The sequence below is a fragment of the Cryptomeria japonica genome, chromosome 9 (assembly GCF_030272615.1).
Source record: "Cryptomeria japonica chromosome 9, Sugi_1.0, whole genome shotgun sequence".
In the NCBI taxonomy this organism is placed as follows: Eukaryota; Viridiplantae; Streptophyta; class Pinopsida; order Cupressales; family Cupressaceae; genus Cryptomeria; species Cryptomeria japonica.
Genome location: NC_081413.1, coordinates 490,035,192 through 490,054,776, shown reverse-complemented (window position 1 = coordinate 490,054,776; position 19,585 = coordinate 490,035,192). Strand labels below are relative to the sequence as shown.

The 19,585-nt window shown below is 34.9% G+C and overlaps 1 protein-coding gene across 2 annotated transcripts; it reads right to left on the bottom strand.

Annotated features, from left to right (window-relative positions):
- Positions 1–4,259: 4,259 nt before the first annotated feature.
- LOC131079697 (B3 domain-containing protein Os11g0197600) lies at positions 4,260–10,042 on the bottom strand. 2 transcript variants are annotated; one of them, XM_058017724.2, is made up of 4 exons: positions 9,536–10,042; positions 9,021–9,456; positions 8,651–8,931; positions 4,260–4,876 (listed from the first exon to the last, which is right to left on the bottom strand). In XM_058017724.2, exons 1-4 carry the CDS (start codon positions 9,662–9,664, stop codon positions 4,604–4,606), a joined length of 1,119 nt encoding a protein of 372 aa, XP_057873707.2. In that variant the 5' UTR covers positions 9,665–10,042; the 3' UTR covers positions 4,260–4,603. The 2 variants fall into 2 exon arrangements, with proteins under 2 accessions (XP_057873707.2, XP_059066855.1); XM_059210872.1 differs by having other exon boundaries at positions 9,021–9,441.
- Between the last annotated feature and the right edge of the window lie 9,543 nt (positions 10,043–19,585).

The following is a 19,585-nucleotide window of genomic DNA, read 5'->3' as shown; positions in this document are numbered from 1 at the left end:
AACAGTATCAAAACAGCAGAAAATAGAGAGGAAGTATTACACCAACTTATCAAAAATTTAATATGAAAATAGAGAGGAAGTATTACACAAACTTATCAAAAATTTATAATTTATTAGCCAAACAATAGATCCAATTTTTACAAGAAAATGAGAAAATGCTTGGATTTATTTAGTAAAGAGTTGCCATCACAGGACCACACAATTTAATATGAATAACTTAAAAGAGTTTTTCATGCCCTTCTAAACAAATCAATTAGAAAAGTATTTCTATGTTGTTTTCCAAACAAACATTTTCTACAAATTTCTTGTTTACTCTTCACTAATGGAAATCCCTCAATCATATGTTTCTTATCCAAAGAAAGCACCAAAATTTAGATGCCCATATCTTTGATGCCATAGTTGAACCACTGCATATTTGAGTGACTTATCTTAAATTATACGTTCATTTCTATCAAAAACAACTTTACAGAAAATTCTTTTTAGAGCAAGAGCTAAAAAAGTATCATAAATATGCTTAATTTTACCACTCTCATTTGCTACTTCAATGGTTCCTTTTCCTTTAGTCCCATGTGATACATTGTCCCCCAATACAACAATACTATTATGCTTTTCGTCTAAAATAATAAATAGATTTTCATTAGAAGTCATATGTGAGGAACAACCAAACTCAATATACCACAAAGTCTCTACAATAAAGAAATAGATTTTGAGTACCTTCTATAGTACTTTGTGCAGATTGCTTATGCCTTAATTAATAATGGTCAATTTTATTACAAAGAAAACATTGAACATGTCTTTTGTTTCTACTAGTATCCTTGCTTCTACCTTTGTAACAATTACCCCTCCTTGAAAACAAAAACCTTTTCCACAATCGAAGCCCATGCCTCTATAAGTGTAACTAGACTCGGATTTATGTTCAATTTTGGAATAATAGTCACTGCCCTAAGAAAACTTATGTTTTTTTATCTTTTATGTTTGCCTTGTATGCAAATGTTTGTTCTAAAGACTCTTCACTAGTTTTCATCTACTCTTCTTTTGTTAGTAGAATGCCACTTAGCTCATCAATTTTCATAGATGTAAAGATCTTTTGGAATTTCCATAGTGAAAACAACATTGTCAAATTTAGAAGGAAAATTAAAAAGAAAAAAATCACATGTTGATTCCTTACAACATCTCCTAGAATTCTAATTTGATTTATCATCCCTTTCAACTTTTGTGAGAAATTAATTAATTGATTCATTTGAACCCATTTTAAGATTTTCGAAAAAAATTAGTGTTTGCAACTTAACTATATAAGCACCTGGATGTGCATTTGTTGTGCCCATTTTGAATGCACTACACCACTTATTCTAGTAAAAAATGATTGACTCAGAGAACCCTAAATTAGAAAAAAAAATTCATTGTCCTTTTATTCGTCTATGCTGATTACTTAATCAATATTCCAAAGTTCTTCATACCCATACTAACAATATCTCATAAATCCTTAGATTTTAACAAGAATTTGAATCTGGGTACTCCAATAAGTAAAATTTGTCCCATCAAAAATAGGAATCAACAATATTAATGTACCAATAAGATTTATTATCTAAAAGAACCCAACACAAAACTTTGCTAATAGACCAGCAGTTATTTCAGATAAGGAAAAAAATGTCTGAACCCGTAAAAACTTACTCAACTCAAAGCAGTGGGCAATCTCTTTTTCTGGCAGTTTCTCAAAAACTTTCCCTTCAATGGCTTGCTCTATACTGGATTATTTCTGAATTGGTGGCTACAGCCTTACTAGCTGCAGCAATTTTACGACAGACCATTTTCATTTTGAATAGCCCCTTGTCTTTTCTGCAATATTTAATTTTCTCTGCTCACTGCACAAAATCCAACGAACATCAACCTTCTGTCACAGATTTCGAAACAGCACCATCACTAATAAATAATAACTTCTTCTCCTTCGATCGAAACACATTGAATATATTTTCGTGGCAAAATCTTTCTGCCAGCAAGCGTCCAAAACAACAGTGTTACTGATGCCGAGCATCTCCTCTTCCCGCGTTCTGACCGTAGAGCAGAAGATTAGCTATTTTTAGCTTTCTAATTTCTTTGCTGCTGTTTTCATTTTGTCAGATGCCTTTTGTTTTTGTAACCGCCTATTTTGTCTTCGTAAGTTTTTTAGGGTTTTGTGTAGTGGTCAAGTTGACAGATGTCACGCTGGCGGGGAGGTATTTTTGGAGAAGTTTTTGTTTAAGTTGTGGGCTGGGTTTAGAGGAAGTTACGGATGAATGTAGAGATAAAAAACAAAAACAGAGGTCCATGCTAATGGTGCTGGTGTGGACTATTTTCTGAGACGCAATTTGGCTTATTTTCTGACATGTATTTTCTGTCCGTGGATGAATGATATATCTATTTATAATTGAGAACTGCTGTAGCTAAATTTGCTCTTGTTTTCCATTCTTGGTTACTGTTTTTTCTTTTCTGCAGACTAATCTCCAGTTTCTTAGTTGGAGTTGCATTAGTTTTGGTATCAGAGAATATAGATCCACATAAGAGGATGTGGCATGAAGATTGTCTAAGGAATACTGCTATGAGAACTCTAGTTTGGTTTGCATAACTTCTATTATGCTGCAAATGGTTAGGGAAGCCTAGACTATGGAAGCATTATTAAAGTAGGAGGGGTAGTTGTTTGTTTGAGCTTTGGTTGTGAAGTCAAATATGGAGCTAGATTATAATAAGAAGGATAAAAAAGATAAGACAAAGGTAGAGGCAGAAGCTTATAAAGGACCAATAAAGAGAGTTGCAAAAAATTGAGATTGTGTTGGAAGAGTTATGGTGCCTTTGGAAGAATGTAAGTTCAACAATTAGCAAGAAATAAAACCAAAGGTGTTGAAGAGTTATGGGAAGGTGAAAAAGAATGGTGAAGATAAATACTCACCTTGTGAGCAAGAGCCATTTTCAGAGAGGAAGGTCTTTGAGTTAAGAATTAGTCAAGGGATTGAATTGTTCAAATGAGGAAAGATTAAACCTATTGAAGAGTTGGCAAAAATATTGGTGGATAGAAGACCTTTAAATGTGGTCTTCCAAGGGTTGCAGAAAGCACACATAGATGAATGGGATGAAGATAAAGCGATAGATGAATGGGATGCAAATGAAGAAATAGATGAATTTGATGGAGTTGTTGAGTTGTGCTACCCCAGAGAAGGGGGAGACATTTAAGATTATAATGTAAAAAGAGAAGAGTTTAAAGACTGCAATAAGAAGGAATGCAGCCTATCACAATAGGAGGTCCAAAATGTTGTGGCAGTGGAAGCAGTCCACGCTGGAGAGGAAGCTACAACAAAGACAAAGATCTTTTGGAGCTCCGTATGTGATGATTTGTGAACCAAAAGAGGGCGAGAGTAGAGATATGTTCAGTTATGATATAAAGTACAATGTCCAAAAGAATTTGACTTGTGACTCACATCACATTGCGCTAAGAAAAGAAAGTCTACCTCACAAATATGAAATGGAAAACATGCCTAAATGGCATAATGCAGAGAAGGAGAAAGTATTTATGGGAAATTTTATTGTCTTAATTTTGATTCTGTTGTTAATGAGTTATGTGCAAGTGTAATAAGAGCTAGTAGGAGTGATCCAAACATTGCAAAGAGCAATGATGATTTTCAGTGGAGGGGGGACTACTGACCCTTCAAGGGGCTGGAAAAAGAGAAAGAACAAATCAGCAAAAGGAAGAGGATCTTTGTTTTAACAAGAGGCTGGAAGCAAAAGAAAAAAAATACGATGATTTGTAAAAATATCTAATTTTGTAGAAGGGAACATTGTGGCTTGATTCTTCAAGTCAGAAGGATAATTTTTTATAATAGTAATCTCTTTAAGTACTTCTATTTGGACTCTTCTGAACCAGGAGGTTCAAAAAAATTTCAGAGGGGAGGATGATGTGGAGTCCATGCTAATGGTGCTGGTGTGGATTATTTTCTGAGGTGTATTTTGGTTTATTTTCAGAGCTGTATTTTCTGGCCATATATGAGGAAATAAGAATGATATATATATTTATTATTTATAATTGAGAACAAGTGTAACTGAATTTGCTCTTGTTTTCTATTCTTGGTTATTGTTTTTGCTTACGGTTTCTTGGTCTGAGCTGCATCAGTAACTTGCAAATTTCTCCTCCTTTCCCTGGGCTTTGATACCAATTGATGGTATCAAAATAATATTAAACAATGTTTATGATGATCTGCAGATCATCAACACTAGGAAGCAGAGATGTATTTGGAGGACACAAACAAAAATGCTTAATGCTATTCATTGATCAACCTTACATATTACTGTAGTAGATCCAGAACAGAATTCAATTAACCAGGCAACTAATGGCCAAATCTGACTTTTAACAACTAATAAGTTAACAATATTTACTATCTTACATACCTATCATCGGAATCAAATAAACCACAACATCATATAACTGAAAGTTTAGATAGTTAATAAATTCATGTGAAAAACATTCCTCGCCCTATCAGAAACTATTAATACAAAATATAGTGACAAAAACAGAGTCTATGTGATGACAGTCTCCAAAAATGCTTTGCCACATAATGAATTTCGTTGTCTCCACAGTTCACCTTTTCAGCAGCTTTTGTCTTTGGAAGTCCTCCCACCTAAACACATGCACCTTGAAAATGCGACGCTTCTTGTCTACCAACTCAAAAACACAAGCATCTTTTTCCTTCAGATTGTGTTCCAAAGCAAAATCTCGCCATTCTGATGCAAACCCGTAATAGTTAGTATAGGAGTGTAGCCTCGCCACCCATGATTCAGAAAGTTCGTGGCTATGCAGTACTACATCATGTTGATTCTGCAACCACTGTCTACCAAAATCTTTTGGGATGCTCTGCATTGCAACGTAGCATAAATAAGTACATTATTTTGTTTCAAATCATACAATGTCAGTAGCAAGAAAGATGACAAGAAAACTATCAGAGTAGCAACATAAAAACAACCTATAGTGGCATTTCAATTGTAAAAACAACATATTCTTTATCAAAAATTCAAGCTAACAAATCCCTTCGTAGTTTTCGTGAATCTGAAGGTCGATGTATTTAGAAACTCTAGACTAAGCATTTGATGGTCAAATATGGCCAATGTATTTGGAAATTTCATCTGAAAAAAGGATCACAACTTGAGACTCCGTATCCATAAAGACTAACCATGTTGTCTTCAAAGGGATAATCTGTTTGATGAAATGAAGGGTGTGAGGGTATCTTCAAAGATAGAGTTACAATCTATGTTTATCAGTTCATAAGTTTGTTTCAGAGCAAACTGTCCAGAGTGAACTTTTATGGCAGTGAATTCGGGCTGACAAATGCCCTTGTAGTCTTCATGAATCTGAAGATCAATGTAAAGGGAGATTTACTGGACAAGTTTGTTGTACAATTAGATTATTTCCTTTTATAATCCAATTCAAGGAAGAGAATGATAAGAAATTGCAAACTTTGTGCCCGCCTTATGTGGAAGAACAATTTATAACTTACCAAGATCAGTTGCATTATATTGGCCATGTAATATCTAGAATCAGGACTAGATCTATATATGATAACATGCAATTGTTGAGTGACCAAAACTAAGGAGCTTCATCAGATTGAGTGGATCCTATATATAAAGCTCGTTAAGAAATTCACCCAGGTTGTAAATCCTACAACTAATCTATGAAAAGCAGTTTGAATGGACTGAATAGCTTAAGAACAGTTTCTATTATATAAAAGACATTTATTGAATGCATTCATATTACAAATTCCAAAACCAGGAGACCTTGTTATTTGTAATAAATCTCGATGCTTGCTTGCAGGGACATAGAATTGTTTCTGTTGTAGCAAGAAAAAGCAATTGTGTGAAACCAGGAAGCTTAAGTAACTCACAAGATGGATTTCGCAACAGATAATCATGCCTTGCAAATGCAGATGTGTTGCTTGATAAGAGCAAGTTCAAATTGCAGACTGATGAAGGTATCAAACATTTATAAACCAAACAAATCTAATCATGATCTCCAGATAATCAACACACACCGAAATGCAGAGACACACCCAAAACTTCTTATATTGATCATGAATAAAAAATGTTTATTTATACATGATGATCTAAAAACTGAATTAAATAACTACTGCCTAATCAATGATAACTGTCTTCTAACAACAACTAACAAGGTTTATTATCTTACATTCCCTCTCATAACGGACATTGTAAAAAGAAAGTTGCTCGATTAAGAGCAAGTTCAAGAAGCAGACTGATGAAGGTATCAAACATTTACAAACCAAATAAATCTAATGATGGTCGGCAGATCATACACACACCAAAATGCAGAAACACACCGAAAACTTCTTCTGTTGATCATGAATAAAAAATGATTATTTATACTCGATGATCTAAAAACTGAATTAAATAACTTCTACCTAATCAATGATAACTGTCTTCTAACAACAACTCACAATGTTTATTACATACAACTGGTAATCAAAGTTTTTAATACATTCTTTACCCAACTGTAAATAAACTAAAATAAAGATAGTGGCTGGACTTGATTAATGAACATGATTTTCAACAATATATAATGTAAAGACAAGAATGAGATACTTTAAAGAGGGCACAACATCTTAGAGCTATTAGAATTACAAAAATGAATCTCCAAGATCAGGTTATGAAAGAATCAATCCATGATAATTTTTCAATAAATAATAGAAAGCAAACACTGATGCAAAACCATGACGTCTTGGTTGCAAAACTATGACATGTGCATGCATGAGGGATGTGCTTTAGAATCCAAAAATGTGTATATAGTATTTATGTCAAATATATAAACTTGAATTCAAGGTTTGTTGAGATCGATATAGATTTCAGGCACATGATTTACCTTACAAAGAATCCCAAGAAGCTAAAAAGCAAAAAATAGGGATGACAAATAGCTTCTTTTAGCCACATATGAAGTACAACAGAATATGCTGCCTGTATTTGATGTCAGTTTTAATAATGGAATCATTTATAGTCCTACAACATTCCTGAATCAAAACAAATCGTCATTTCATTAAATTTGATAACGAGATTGCTATAGGTCATTGGCAGCTATTAATCACCCTAGATATGGCAAATCAAGAGCCTATATTCAGTGTGATCCATCCTAGTCCAAACAGCAGATGATGAACTAAAAATATTGAAATACTAATAAAAGAAATATTTAAGTTGAATGAATTACCAAAGAAGATCTCAAATTGGAATCCAACATTCACTTCAGAATTCTGGAAAGAATTGCTTGCAGATTCAGGGATAGCTAAAATTACAGCGCTCTATATCAGATAGAAACAAAATTGCTGAGCAAGAAAATCAGGCAAGTAATAAAAGATTGCTGTTAATTTATATATTCAAACAACCCACAAAGTGTATCCAATAGCTGCACCTAGCTGAAACTTTCTTTTAAAAGTAGATACATGCTTATTTCAATGCAGTCACTCAAAAAACCATATAGAAGGGGTCCAATATACCCTTATATTGGGATACTTGAGATGATAGAGTTAGATTTGGATACAATATACTGAAGCATATGGAATGTCAAGTTGCCAGAATTATCCAAAAAACTGTAAATTTATGTTAGGCAAATTTGTACAAAGTAGAACAAGCATCCCGAGGTCAAAATGGAGTTCAAAGAAGTTTGACAAAGCAGCTAAGCCAGCAGTGGAAAATTGCAGACCATTCTAGATCTTGGACAGCCTGAGTCCAATTGCACACTGATTGGCTGTACGTACACATCTTAGTAGAATCCATCGTTATTAAGGAAAATAAACAAGGAACGATTCACATAATTGCTTTGTCCTCTACATAGGTGGAACAGGGAGAGATCCCAAGAGTTGCTTCATTCTAACAAGGTCCGTGTTGAACTTTTTAAACAAAGAAGTTCCAAGTAAAGGTCAATTAAGAAATTCATCGATCATATAATGGTAGGTGGAGGTCAGAAATATAAATAAGGAAGCACTTTTCTGTTTTTAGAGCAATGCTTCCTTCAATAACTAGTTGTGTATGAAGTTATTATATTATGATTGGATGAGCAGATACCCAACATGGTGTCAATCATTCATGCTTGCTTGACTTGTGTTATAGGGAAACGCATAGCAAAATGCTATGTTAAGGATAAGAGATGTGGATTGCAAGACATTGAGAAACGATACTTGTGACAACCTGAGTACTAAGAAAACCAATGCTCAAGAACTAAAATTCAGAATCATTATATTATAAAACTAATTAATAATTTATTTTTCCTTCAGGCCTTCACGCATATATTCTCCTAAACCAAGATTGCACCCCTATTTGAGGTCTTATGGTGCTCGTATTCGGCTGGGCTTGACAAAATTGCATAACAGTACAAAAAAACATAATCAATCCATTAGTATTGGTGGCAGAGTGCTCTCTTGCATCAACAAACAGGGTTTTTCTTTTGCCATTTGTAAAACATATTAGTAGACACTATGAAATTAATCCTAGTGTTGCAGGCAAAAATTCACAATAATGCATATAAGATGCAAATTGCTCTGGACACTTTTTTCACTTTTTTCCCTCTAGGTATATACCATCTACATTATTTAAAAAAATTAAAAATCAGGGACAAGGAAAGAATGAATCTTACAAGTCTGTATCCATCCCTAACTGAACTATCAGATATACTCTTCCCAAACTTTGGATTCTCTGTTATGACCAGATTCATAACTTCTGCAAGAAAACTTTTGGAGCTAATTTCTTTTTTGGTTAGAGTAAGAGCATTTTGTGATTCCTGAACTTTCTTCACATTCCTTTTTCTTGCCGTGCAAGAGGAATTTTGTGCTTTCTGAACTTTCTTACGCTTGGTTTTCTTTTCTTTGCAAGGGGTCTGTAACCGATAAACTCTGTGTTCCATTTCAAGTACAAGAGCTGAACAAGCAAGGAAACATTTCAGTACATTTGCGAAAAAAAGTGTTAGTCATACATGAACTTTCTATTAATATTGTTATAAAGTATACCGGGCTCTGCCGAATTTTTCACCGCTGCAGGATTGCATGCCAGCTCTAGCTCTGTGTCTTGTTCCTCTGTGGCAGTTATAATCCTACTGGTTTCATTGTTCTCCTCCTCAATATGAATAATTTCGAGACAAGCACATGATTTCCCCCCATGATTGCAAACCCCGGTAGGAATTTCCTCTTTAGCACACGGTTTTTCATAGCCATTGGCTCTAAAAATTTGCACGACAAAATCAGTACGAGTGACATGTCTGAAAACAACAATTTCTCCATCATTCAGACAGTTATCAGAAACAAACTTTTCCCAACCATTTCTGAAATTTGCAAGGCCATTATTAACACATAGTTTTGTGGGCCACAAGCGGCCATTTAGTCCGATAAGATGGGCATCTCTGCAGACCCCATCCTGCATTTCACCTGCAAACTTCCATGGGATTTCCTGCAACGAAAAATTAATTCACCACTAACATGGATATTTTTTAATTAGCAGAAACCAAAAGTTGTGTGCATTGACTTACCAAAAAAGAGGTAAACTCGCCCGTCATAACCTTGAAGAAAGACAACCCATTCGAATTGAAAAGCAAAGGAGGGTGGCGAGCTATACAGACAATAGAGCATGTACTGCATGCACACCCATCATTCTCCATTCCTGATATTACTCCAAACTGCAGCTCCAAAATTCGTTCTCTGATAAACGATGGATGAACTCAATTTCAATTTTCCTTACGTGGGTTTTGATGAAGAAAAGTGAAGGAATCATGATGAATGAGAGTGGGAATGAACAAGCGTGTCGCACAAAACTAGAGACAACGCCTGTCACGCCATTCGAACTTCCCATCAACCCAATTCCTCCTCATGATTGATGGTGGGATTGGACATTTCTCCTCAAGCGTATCATGCAGAGGATGGTTGCTTCAGGGATTGCGATTGTCCTTCCCTTGAAGAAGATTCAATCAATGATTGATGTTGTCCTTTCTTTGTGGCATTCTTTTCAAAATCTGATTTATTCTCTTGAACAACTTACTTTCTTTCTATCTTGTGTTGAGGGGAGATATCATAACAAAAAGTTTATATTAACTCTCAATAAAGTAAGCCTCGAGGGAACTTTGTGTTGATGCCACAATAAGCCTCGAGGGAACTTTGTGTTCATGCCACAATGTAAGTTTAGGGAAAATAAATAGTCTAACTAAAAGGATTAATTTTTGAACTTAAACGTCATATGGAAAAATGAGATACGAGATTGTATATTTGGGGTAATATGTAGTTAGAGGAGTAAGGATTTGTTAAGGCTTTGGGTTTTTTCTATGTAGATCTTCGTCAAATTAAATCCGATGATGGTTGTTTCCAAGTGATTATCGTCATTTTAGAGGGATTAGTCTTGCCTAGCTAAGCAACCTTCAATTTATTAAAAAAAAGAAAAAAAACGTGATATTGTTATTGAAAATTTAAATATTAAGATTTTGGTTGTGTATGTTGAAATTAGTGATAGGTGGATTTTTGTGATTTGGAGTTTAAGTTGAATTTTAGTGGACAATTTTCTAAAATGAAGATTTAGGTGAAGTTATGTGTTTGTGTCATTTTTTGTGAAACAAGATTGAGAGAGATATATAAATGTAATAGTATTAGTAATTGTGTGTGTGTGTGCATCCCCTACATAACATACTGTTAGGAAATATTTATGATTGTTATTTTTTATTCAACCTATCTATCTCTTAAGTCAACACTTCTTTGTTGATGTTATAAATATATATATCATGAGGGTTGAGAGTCTATAATAGAAGTTGAATTGTTTTCTTCTAGAAATAGAACCGCTTCAATGTGACTCTCATCTCTTGATGGTTGTGGTTTTAAACCATTTAGGGATGTGTGATTTTTAAGCAAATCACTTAACATAGTGTGACCTTAGGGGCTACCTAGAATGTCATGTCAACAACATTCTTTGATGTTGAAAGTACAACACTTATAACAACATGGTGACGAGGGCATGAGAAAGAATTTATAATTTGACTTGGAGGTTTATTGGACCTTGCTAAAGTTAGGAAAATCATATAGATTGTTCAAACCATTTCCTACATATAACCCCATGCGAGAAAAGAATTCATGCAAGCTTACAAAATAACCATATGCAAATATCAAAGACATACCACAAGATAACAAAAGTTATACTCTAGGAAAACCCTTGAGAGAGAAAAAAATAGCCTCCAAAAGAATTAATACTCAATGTATTATTTAGCAATGCATACATTTCAATACACTTATAAAATCTCCACAAATACTTATAAAACATCAAGAACCCCCTATGCATCCTCCATGTGTCCCAAGTTATATTCACACTTCCCTTGCCATACAACATGTATCATTATTTAGAAGAGAGCTCAAGGTAAGTGCACAAAGATGGTGTGCAGAAAAGTGGACACACCTAAAAAAACTTGAAAAAAAAGCACCATGTTCGCGGTACTTAAAATTCAAATAACCTCATATGCGCTAAGGTTTGTTGTCCTCGAGCCTAAAGGGACAAAAGCGCGTACGAGGTTCCTTTAGAAAAATGATCGCGTACACGATTCTTTAGGACTTAGAATCTTGTATGCGGTTTTAAGTCCTAAAGAACCATGTACACGATACCTGACAATAAATTTATTTATTTTCGTCGGTTGTGACTTATTTTTCACCCAACCACAAGTTGAGAATTTGGGCTTTTTCTCACTAAACCACACACATGCTCCCTCTTTTCTCACCCAAACGCCATGTATCAAGGTTGTTTTTTCTTGATTTTTGTTTTTCTTTCACATTTGTTCAATTTTTTTTACGTTTTGAATTTAAATTCATTTATTTTGATTAGTTTTTTTATTTTTTTATTTTTACACAAACCTGATTTTGAAAATCCACAACAACAACAACAACAACAAGATGCACCTCCTCAAAACCCCAAACAAAACCCACAGAATACACCTCCATCTCCACCTTTTGACTATACACCTAGTACATAAGAGAAATTGCTTAATCAATTAGGGAAAAACACAACTAAAATAAATAGATTGATTAATAAATTGAAAACATTTGAGCTTGAGCATCATAAATCCCTCGCCACTAGCCTAGAAACATTAGATAGTGGTGCCACTACAGTTTCCACTCAAATTACAAAATGGGAAAACTATAGGGATAGGTGTCGTCAATATAATGCTAGTGGGTTATCATATGAGGGAGTGAAAAATAAAAACATTAGTAAACAACAAATATGTGCCCTTTTTGTTGATCCTAGAACTAGTGAGTCGTTACCTCTTAATGCAAAAAGGTTTCCCATACATTAGTTTACCAACGTGTAGATGAAGAATATTTTTGGGCAAAGGTGGTGGATGGTCTTTGACGAACCACCTTGTAATAATTTTGAGGTTCCATTGTATTTTTTAAGGAAAGTATACTACGAGTTTGTCCTCAATGTGCTGCCTAATTATTTTGACATGAGAGAGTTCTATGGTAGAGGTGGTGGCTCTTCCCAAGATAGACTTGGAGCTCATAGGCGAGTAGCCCAGGGGAGTCCTTGCGCCCTAGCACCCAAACTCAAGGTGCATTTGACTGTCCCAGTAGACCTGAAAGAGTCGATGGACCTACAAACTCTTTAGGCAGCCACAATATTGACTGATGCGATCATCCATCATGGGACATAGTTAGCACACCCTCTTGTACCGAATGATGAGCCATTAGTTGCTGTAGGTGGGGCTAGTGAGCCCATTTAGCATTCAATGATCATTTGAAGCCATTTGTGAAAGTTTGTGGTCATTTGGATAAAATATGTAAAAGTTGCTCAATTATTGTCAAAGTTGCTCAGTTGTTGTCAAAGTTGTCAAAGTTTAGGCTCATTTGGATAAAAGATGTAAAATTTGCTCAGTTGTTGTCAAAGTTGCTCAGTTGTTGTCAAAGTTGTCAAAGTTGTCAGAGTTGTCAAAGTTGCAAGCTAGGATAGAATTGATTACTCTCATCATGTGCACAAACCAACATCGCAAGCGCGTCCGGGTGGACAGGTTTACGCTAGGCATTCTCTCGTCGTTCCTCCCAAAGCGTCAGAATGTTGAGAGCCATACCCTACCAACACGATCTCTCAAGTTCCCTAAGTCCAAAAAATTGTCAAACTTTGATGGACTGTTTCTCTCAATCCATGACACATATGTTCAATCAATTTGAACCTGTAGGGTCACGTGAGGCTCACCTACAACGATCGAGGATCGAGAGATGGTAGAGGTATATATCTCTACTTTATTTTCTTGATTTGATGATTAAACACACATGTACATGTGAACTTGTGATAAATTATAATCTTATCATTTTTTCATACAGGAAATATCCATAGCTGCTTCATCAATGGAAAACCCTCCTCTGTGTACTGGAGAAGCATCTCAGGCTCCGAAACACTTTTGTTTGATATATTGCATTAATTGTTTTTAACCTACAATAATTATCATTATATTAATTGTATTTAATCTTTAATCATTTTTTGTACAGGTAATAGCAACAACTACTCCATCAATGGTGAACCCTCCTCAGTCTATTGGAGAAGCATCTCAAGCTCCGGTACACTTTTGTTCTCTATATTATAGATTTTTAGTATTTTTGGTGTATATATGTTAGTACATTGTATTAATTGTACATTTAATCTACAATAGCCCCCTTCGCGGTTCGGCCATAACTTGGATCCTTTGAAGTTTGTGTTCAAGAAAAATCCTAAGACTGACAAGGAGAAGAGAGTGAAGACATTAGATCCAAGATCAACCAATGAGGTAATATACATTTCAATTGCAAAGAAATTATAATTAAATGCATAGTTATGTTGATAATTGTGAACTATTTTCTACAAAAGGATTCTAACTTGGCTTTTAAATTATGGTTTTGTAGCCATCTACAAAGTCACGTACTACATCGAAGAGGCTCGATTTTGATGATCCACCACAAGTATAGGATCATATAGTGTTAGTTGTGGTCATTGAATGACCAATACATGTAGATATATTCTACATTTTTATTGTATATTGATTTGGACATGGCATATGCCACATTTTTGTAATACTTGTATTGACTTGGCATACATGCCTTTTTTGATATATAAATATTTATATTTGATCCAATAAATGCGCATTGAGTTCTTTATTGTGTATTCGTTGTATTTGGTGGCTGCCCTTTTATAAATTTAAATGATTATTTGCCTATGTAATAAAAAATATGAATATAAACAACAAAAATCTATGATATAAAATATTGCAATCGTGGAATATGATTTGACAAACTTTCTAAAATGTTGAATTAACCCTACAAAACTCCTCGTATTGAGTTCATTATTGTGCATTCGTTGTATTTGGTGGCTGCCCTTTTATAAAGTTAAATGAATATTTGCCTATGTAATCAACAATATGAATATAAACGACAAAAATCTATGAAATAAAATGTTGCAATCGTGGAATATGATTTGATAAACTTTCTAAAATGTTGAATTAACCCTACAAAACTCTTTGTTTCAATGAAAATGAAATTCAATAGTAATGGTTAGATTTGATCCATGGTAATGATTAGTGGATGCTTTTGATTCCTTTCATTTATATTGTCAATGTGTGTGGTGTGAGAGCACCCTCATGCTCGCAATGGTCAAATTTTGGTTCTCATCTTGTTTTACCATTGTTTTATCTAAATAAGGTAATTTGGGACCACTAATGATCATTTGAAGCCATTTGTGAAAGTTTGTGGTCATTTGGATAGAAGATGTAAAAGTTGCTCAATTATTGTCAAAGTTGCTTAATTGTTGTCAAAGTTTGGGCTCATTTGGATAAAAGATGTAAAATTTGCTCAGTTGTTGTCAAAGTTGTCAGAGTTGTCAAAGTTGCAAGATAGGATAGAATTGATTATGTTCATCATGTGCACAAACCAACATCGCATGCGCGTCCGAGTGGGCAAGTTTACGCTAGGCATGCTCCCTTCGTTCCTCCCAAAACGTCAAAATGTTGAGAGCCATACCCTAGCAACACGATCTCTCAAGTGCCCCAAGTCCAAAAAATTGTCAAACTTTGATGGACTGTTTCTCCCAATCTATGACACATATGTTCGATCAATTTGAACTTGTAGGGTCACATGAGGCTCGCCTACAACGACCTATCTCGGTTTTTGATGACTCAAAGGCATTTTCAATTGTTAGCATTTTTTTACCTGTAGCAAAAAATGTCAGTTGCATGCAATGAAAAGTTGCAAGATAGGATAGAATTGATTTTGTTCATCGTGTGCACAAACCAATGTCACGAGCACGTTCAGGTGGGCAGGTTTACGCTCGGCATACTCCTATCGTCTCTCCCAAAGCGTCGGAACGTCGAGATCCATACCCTACCGATGCGATCTCTCAAGTGCCCTAAGTCCAAAAAATTGTCAAACTTTGATGAACTATTTCTCCCAATCCAAGACACATATGATCAATCTGTTTGAACCTTTAGTGTCACGTGAGGCTCATCTACAATGGCCTATCTCATTTTATAACGAATCAAAGCCATTTTCAATTGGTAGCATTTTTTCGCCTGCTGCAAAAACCATTAGTTGCATGCAATGCAAAGTTGCAAGATAGGCTAGAATTGTTTTTGTTTGTCACGTGCACAAACCAATGTCATGAGCATATCCAGGTGGGAAGGTTTATGCTAGGAATGCTCCTATCATACCTCCCAAAGCACCAGAATGTCGAGAGCCATACCCTACCGACACAATCTCTCAAGTGCCCTAAGTCCAAAAAATCGTCAAACTTTGACAAACTGTTTCTCCCAATCTAGAATACATATGATTGATTTGTTTTAACCTATAGTGTCATGTGAGGCTCGTTTACAATGGCCTATCCCAATTTAACAACTCAAAGCCATTTTCAATTCGTAGCATTTTTTTGCCTACTGCAACAATCGTCAGTTGCATGCAATGCAAAGTTGCAAGATAGGCTAGAATTGATTTCATTCATTGTGTACACAAACCAACATCATGAGATTATCTGGGTGGGCAAGTTTATGGTAGGCATGCTCCTATCGTGCCTCCTAAAGCATTGGAACGTTGAGAGCCATACCCTACCAATGCAATCTCTCAAGTGTCCCGAGTCCAAAAAATTGTCAAACTTTGACGGACTATTTCTCCCAATCCAGGATAGACATGTTCAATCCGTTTGAATCTGCAGGGTCATGTGAGGCTCGTCTACAATGGCCTATCATGGGTTCTAACAAATCAAAGCCATTTTCATTTGGTAGCATTTTTTCGCCTGCTGCAAAAGCTATCAATTACATGTAATGCAAAGTTGCAAGATAAGCTAGAATTGATTCCATTTGTCGTGTGCACAAACCAACGTCACGATCACATTTGAGTGGGTAGGTTTATGCTAGGAACTCTCCTGTCATGCCTCCCAAAGTGTCAGAGCATCGAGAGCCATACCCTACTGATGCGATCTCTCAAGTGCCCTAGTCCAAAAATTGTCAAACTTTGATGGACTGTTTCTCCAAATACAGTATACATATGATCAATCTGTTTGAAACTGCAGTGTCATTTGAGGCTCATCTACAATAGACTATTTCAATTTTTAACGACTTGGAGCCATTTTCAATTGATAACATTTTTTTGCCTATTGCAAAAATCGTTAGTTACATGCAATGCAAAGTTGCAAGATAGGCTAGAATTGATTTTGTTCGTTGTGTGCACAAACCAACATTAGGAGCATGTCCGGGTGGGTAGTTTTACACTATTCATGCTCCTATTGTGCCTCCAAAAGTACCGAAACATCGAGAGTCATACCCTACTGGCGCGATGTAGAAGTTGCTTGACAACATTTTTGACAATAATGACAATTTTTGCTCAAATTGTATCTAGAATCAATCTATAACTCCCATGACCCAATAATCACTCAAATAATTCTCCATGATTATACAAGAATCAAGAATGCTCATGATTGACCTTATCAAGAATGGTCATGATCGACCTTATCACATCACATAAACTCAAAACATAGTCACAAAACATTGTCACACATTATTCAAAAATTTGCCTCTAAATATGGAAAAGTAAGCTCTTGGCTATTTAAATATACAAAAAAAATTGTTACAAATCATCTCATGGGCTTTTATACAAAATTTGGCATTTAAATATGTGCATTCAGCTCATCGCCATTTTAATATACAAAATTTGGCATCTAAATATGTACAAACCAACGACCATTTAAATATACAAAATTATGCCCCTAAACATGTACAAATCAGCTCATGGGCATTTATATATACAAAAAATGAACATAGAACAATTCACCGACGATATATACAAAATTCTCAAAATCATTCTACTTTGAACCATAGAATCAATCAAGTGAGCCTTCAGGATCAACTCTAACCCGTATTGTGTCAAGTATTGCCTTGTGGTCATATTCACAAACTTTCCATAAAATCTAGTTATGAGGTCTACCATGATACTTCATCAAATGAATATTTGTTGCAACAACAAGGTTAGAGAAATGAAGAATATGTCTATGTGTTTCTAAGTCCTCGAACAACAAAACATCATAATTCTTGATATGGTATCTCCTAAGCCATGTTCCTGTCACGACAACAGACCCTATTGGGTACTCAATACCCTCTCTGTCAATGATTGTAGTTGTCAAAATTTTTTTAGGCTCAACATAGCGACACAAAAAGTAATATGTTCCTTATTCATTGTTCTCTTATGCAACAACTGCATACACATGACCTACATTTTATAAAGTGATAATTAATACCAAAAATAAAGTGTAATGTACAAAAAAATGAACCAAAAAGAATAGTTAAAAAAAAATTAACTCAAAAAATCACCTGAATCCACTAGGTCAAGTACATGGTCAAAATCCATTGATGTCTGCATCTGGCTCAATTGTAGTGCTTTGGGAATTTGATATGTATCAATGAAAACCAATGATCTACAAAACCATTTGTCAACCCACTCTTGTGATTCACATTCTTCCCACAAAAAATACATGCATTAAGAGAAAAAGCATACCATCTGTCTCGTATAAATTACTAGTAAACTTGCATTTGAATTTATAAATGAGTGCATGTCACTCGATCCTAGAACTGTACAACAATCTAGATAGTTTTCAATGTTAGATTTAGTGATAAACTAAAAATATCTACGAACTATTGGCGTACCTAGATTACCTGGACCCATTGTAGAGTTACACGATTGCACAATTGTTTCTGCATCTATCAACTCAGCACCACCTTCATATTTCAATTCTTCTCTACCTAGGGCTCTTTTTACACATGCTCCTACACCGTCATTCTCTACCTTACTATGTCCAGCCTTAGTAAAATTTCAAAAATGTTGTACACTGCTTGTCATATGCATCATTGTCAACCAATAAAACATCCTTGCATTCTTGAAATGTGCGGTGTAATTATCTGACCATATTAAGTGTTGGTTGTATTGTATGTTTTTTCCTTTAAATTATCATATAAAACTTTAAATCATCCTTGTACAAACTTTGATGAATGAGTATGATCATCACTTATGTAGAAGTGATACTCTCTTACAACCTTTCTATTCTCCTTTGTGTTATCATCTGCATGCATGAATGTTATGTGTACAAAAGTAGAAACTTGTGTAGAATGATAATACATAGTTTTCACTTCATTTTGAGGTTGTAGTGTATAATTTTCAGCAAAATAAATGATAGAGACAATGGTGCCAAGAGGAAATGTACCCTTTCATAACTTGAATTGCGCATCTAATCATTGAGCTCTACGTGTATGCATTATGTACTCATAAACTGGTTTCTCTTGAAATATTTTCATAAAGTCAGCTACACATATATCATTTTTCACTAACTCACATCTCTTCAAAAAATTTCCATCTTTAACTCCATATGTGACTATCTTGTATTTTCCAAAAGAAACTAGTTTCGTACCAATTTCATGTGTGCTCTCCAAATGTACACATCTTGGTAAACGTTGCAAACCACCACATATAACACAAGAGCCTTCCAAACAAGGCATATTATAATAAATGCAACCATCATGTCTATTACATAGCACACTTGAAATAAATTCTGTTGCCGACTTAGGAGGTGCTTGTGTATTGCATTCCTGTAAAACATCGTTAGTGTGCAAAGTAGAACAAATATGATGAAAAATATCATAGTGCATGGAAAATTCAATATGCATCCTACAACAACACGTGGTGCATACATGATTAATTTTAATATAGAAAGGTTTTGCCATTTCAAAAAATCTTTGACAAATTCTTATTTGAGGAACATTTTCAAGGAATCTTTCATAAAATTTTGTTTGAGTCATATCCAAATAATGTTTGGTATGTGGCTCATGATTTATAGACCTGATTCGCCTTCTAACAACATCTCTTTGGTTGGGCAAAACTCTTATGTTGTCATGCCAAAAATTTTCAATTAATGTTCTTAGTGCATCAACAACAACCTTGTCTTTGCGTGATAGTCTACCCGAGAATGCCCAAAGATAATTATCGTTAGGTTCCTCTATTTTTTCCCGCCTTTGTAATGCTTTACTTAATATTGTTCTACTAACATTTAATGACTT

Bases quoted from the DNA above. Each gene is read 5' to 3' on its own strand.
- LOC131079697 (XM_058017724.2), bottom strand. From the start codon at position 9,664: ATGGAGAATGATGGGTGTGCATGCAGTACATGCTCTATTGTCTGTATA. The intron at 9,457-9,535 runs GTAAGTCAATGC...TTTTCGTTGCAG, and splicing joins GCGAGTTTACCTCTTTTTTG to GAAATCCCATGGAAGTTTGC. The intron at 8,932-9,020 runs GTATACTTTATA...TTGCTTGTTCAG, and splicing joins GAAAAATTCGGCAGAGCCCG to CTCTTGTACTTGAAATGGAA.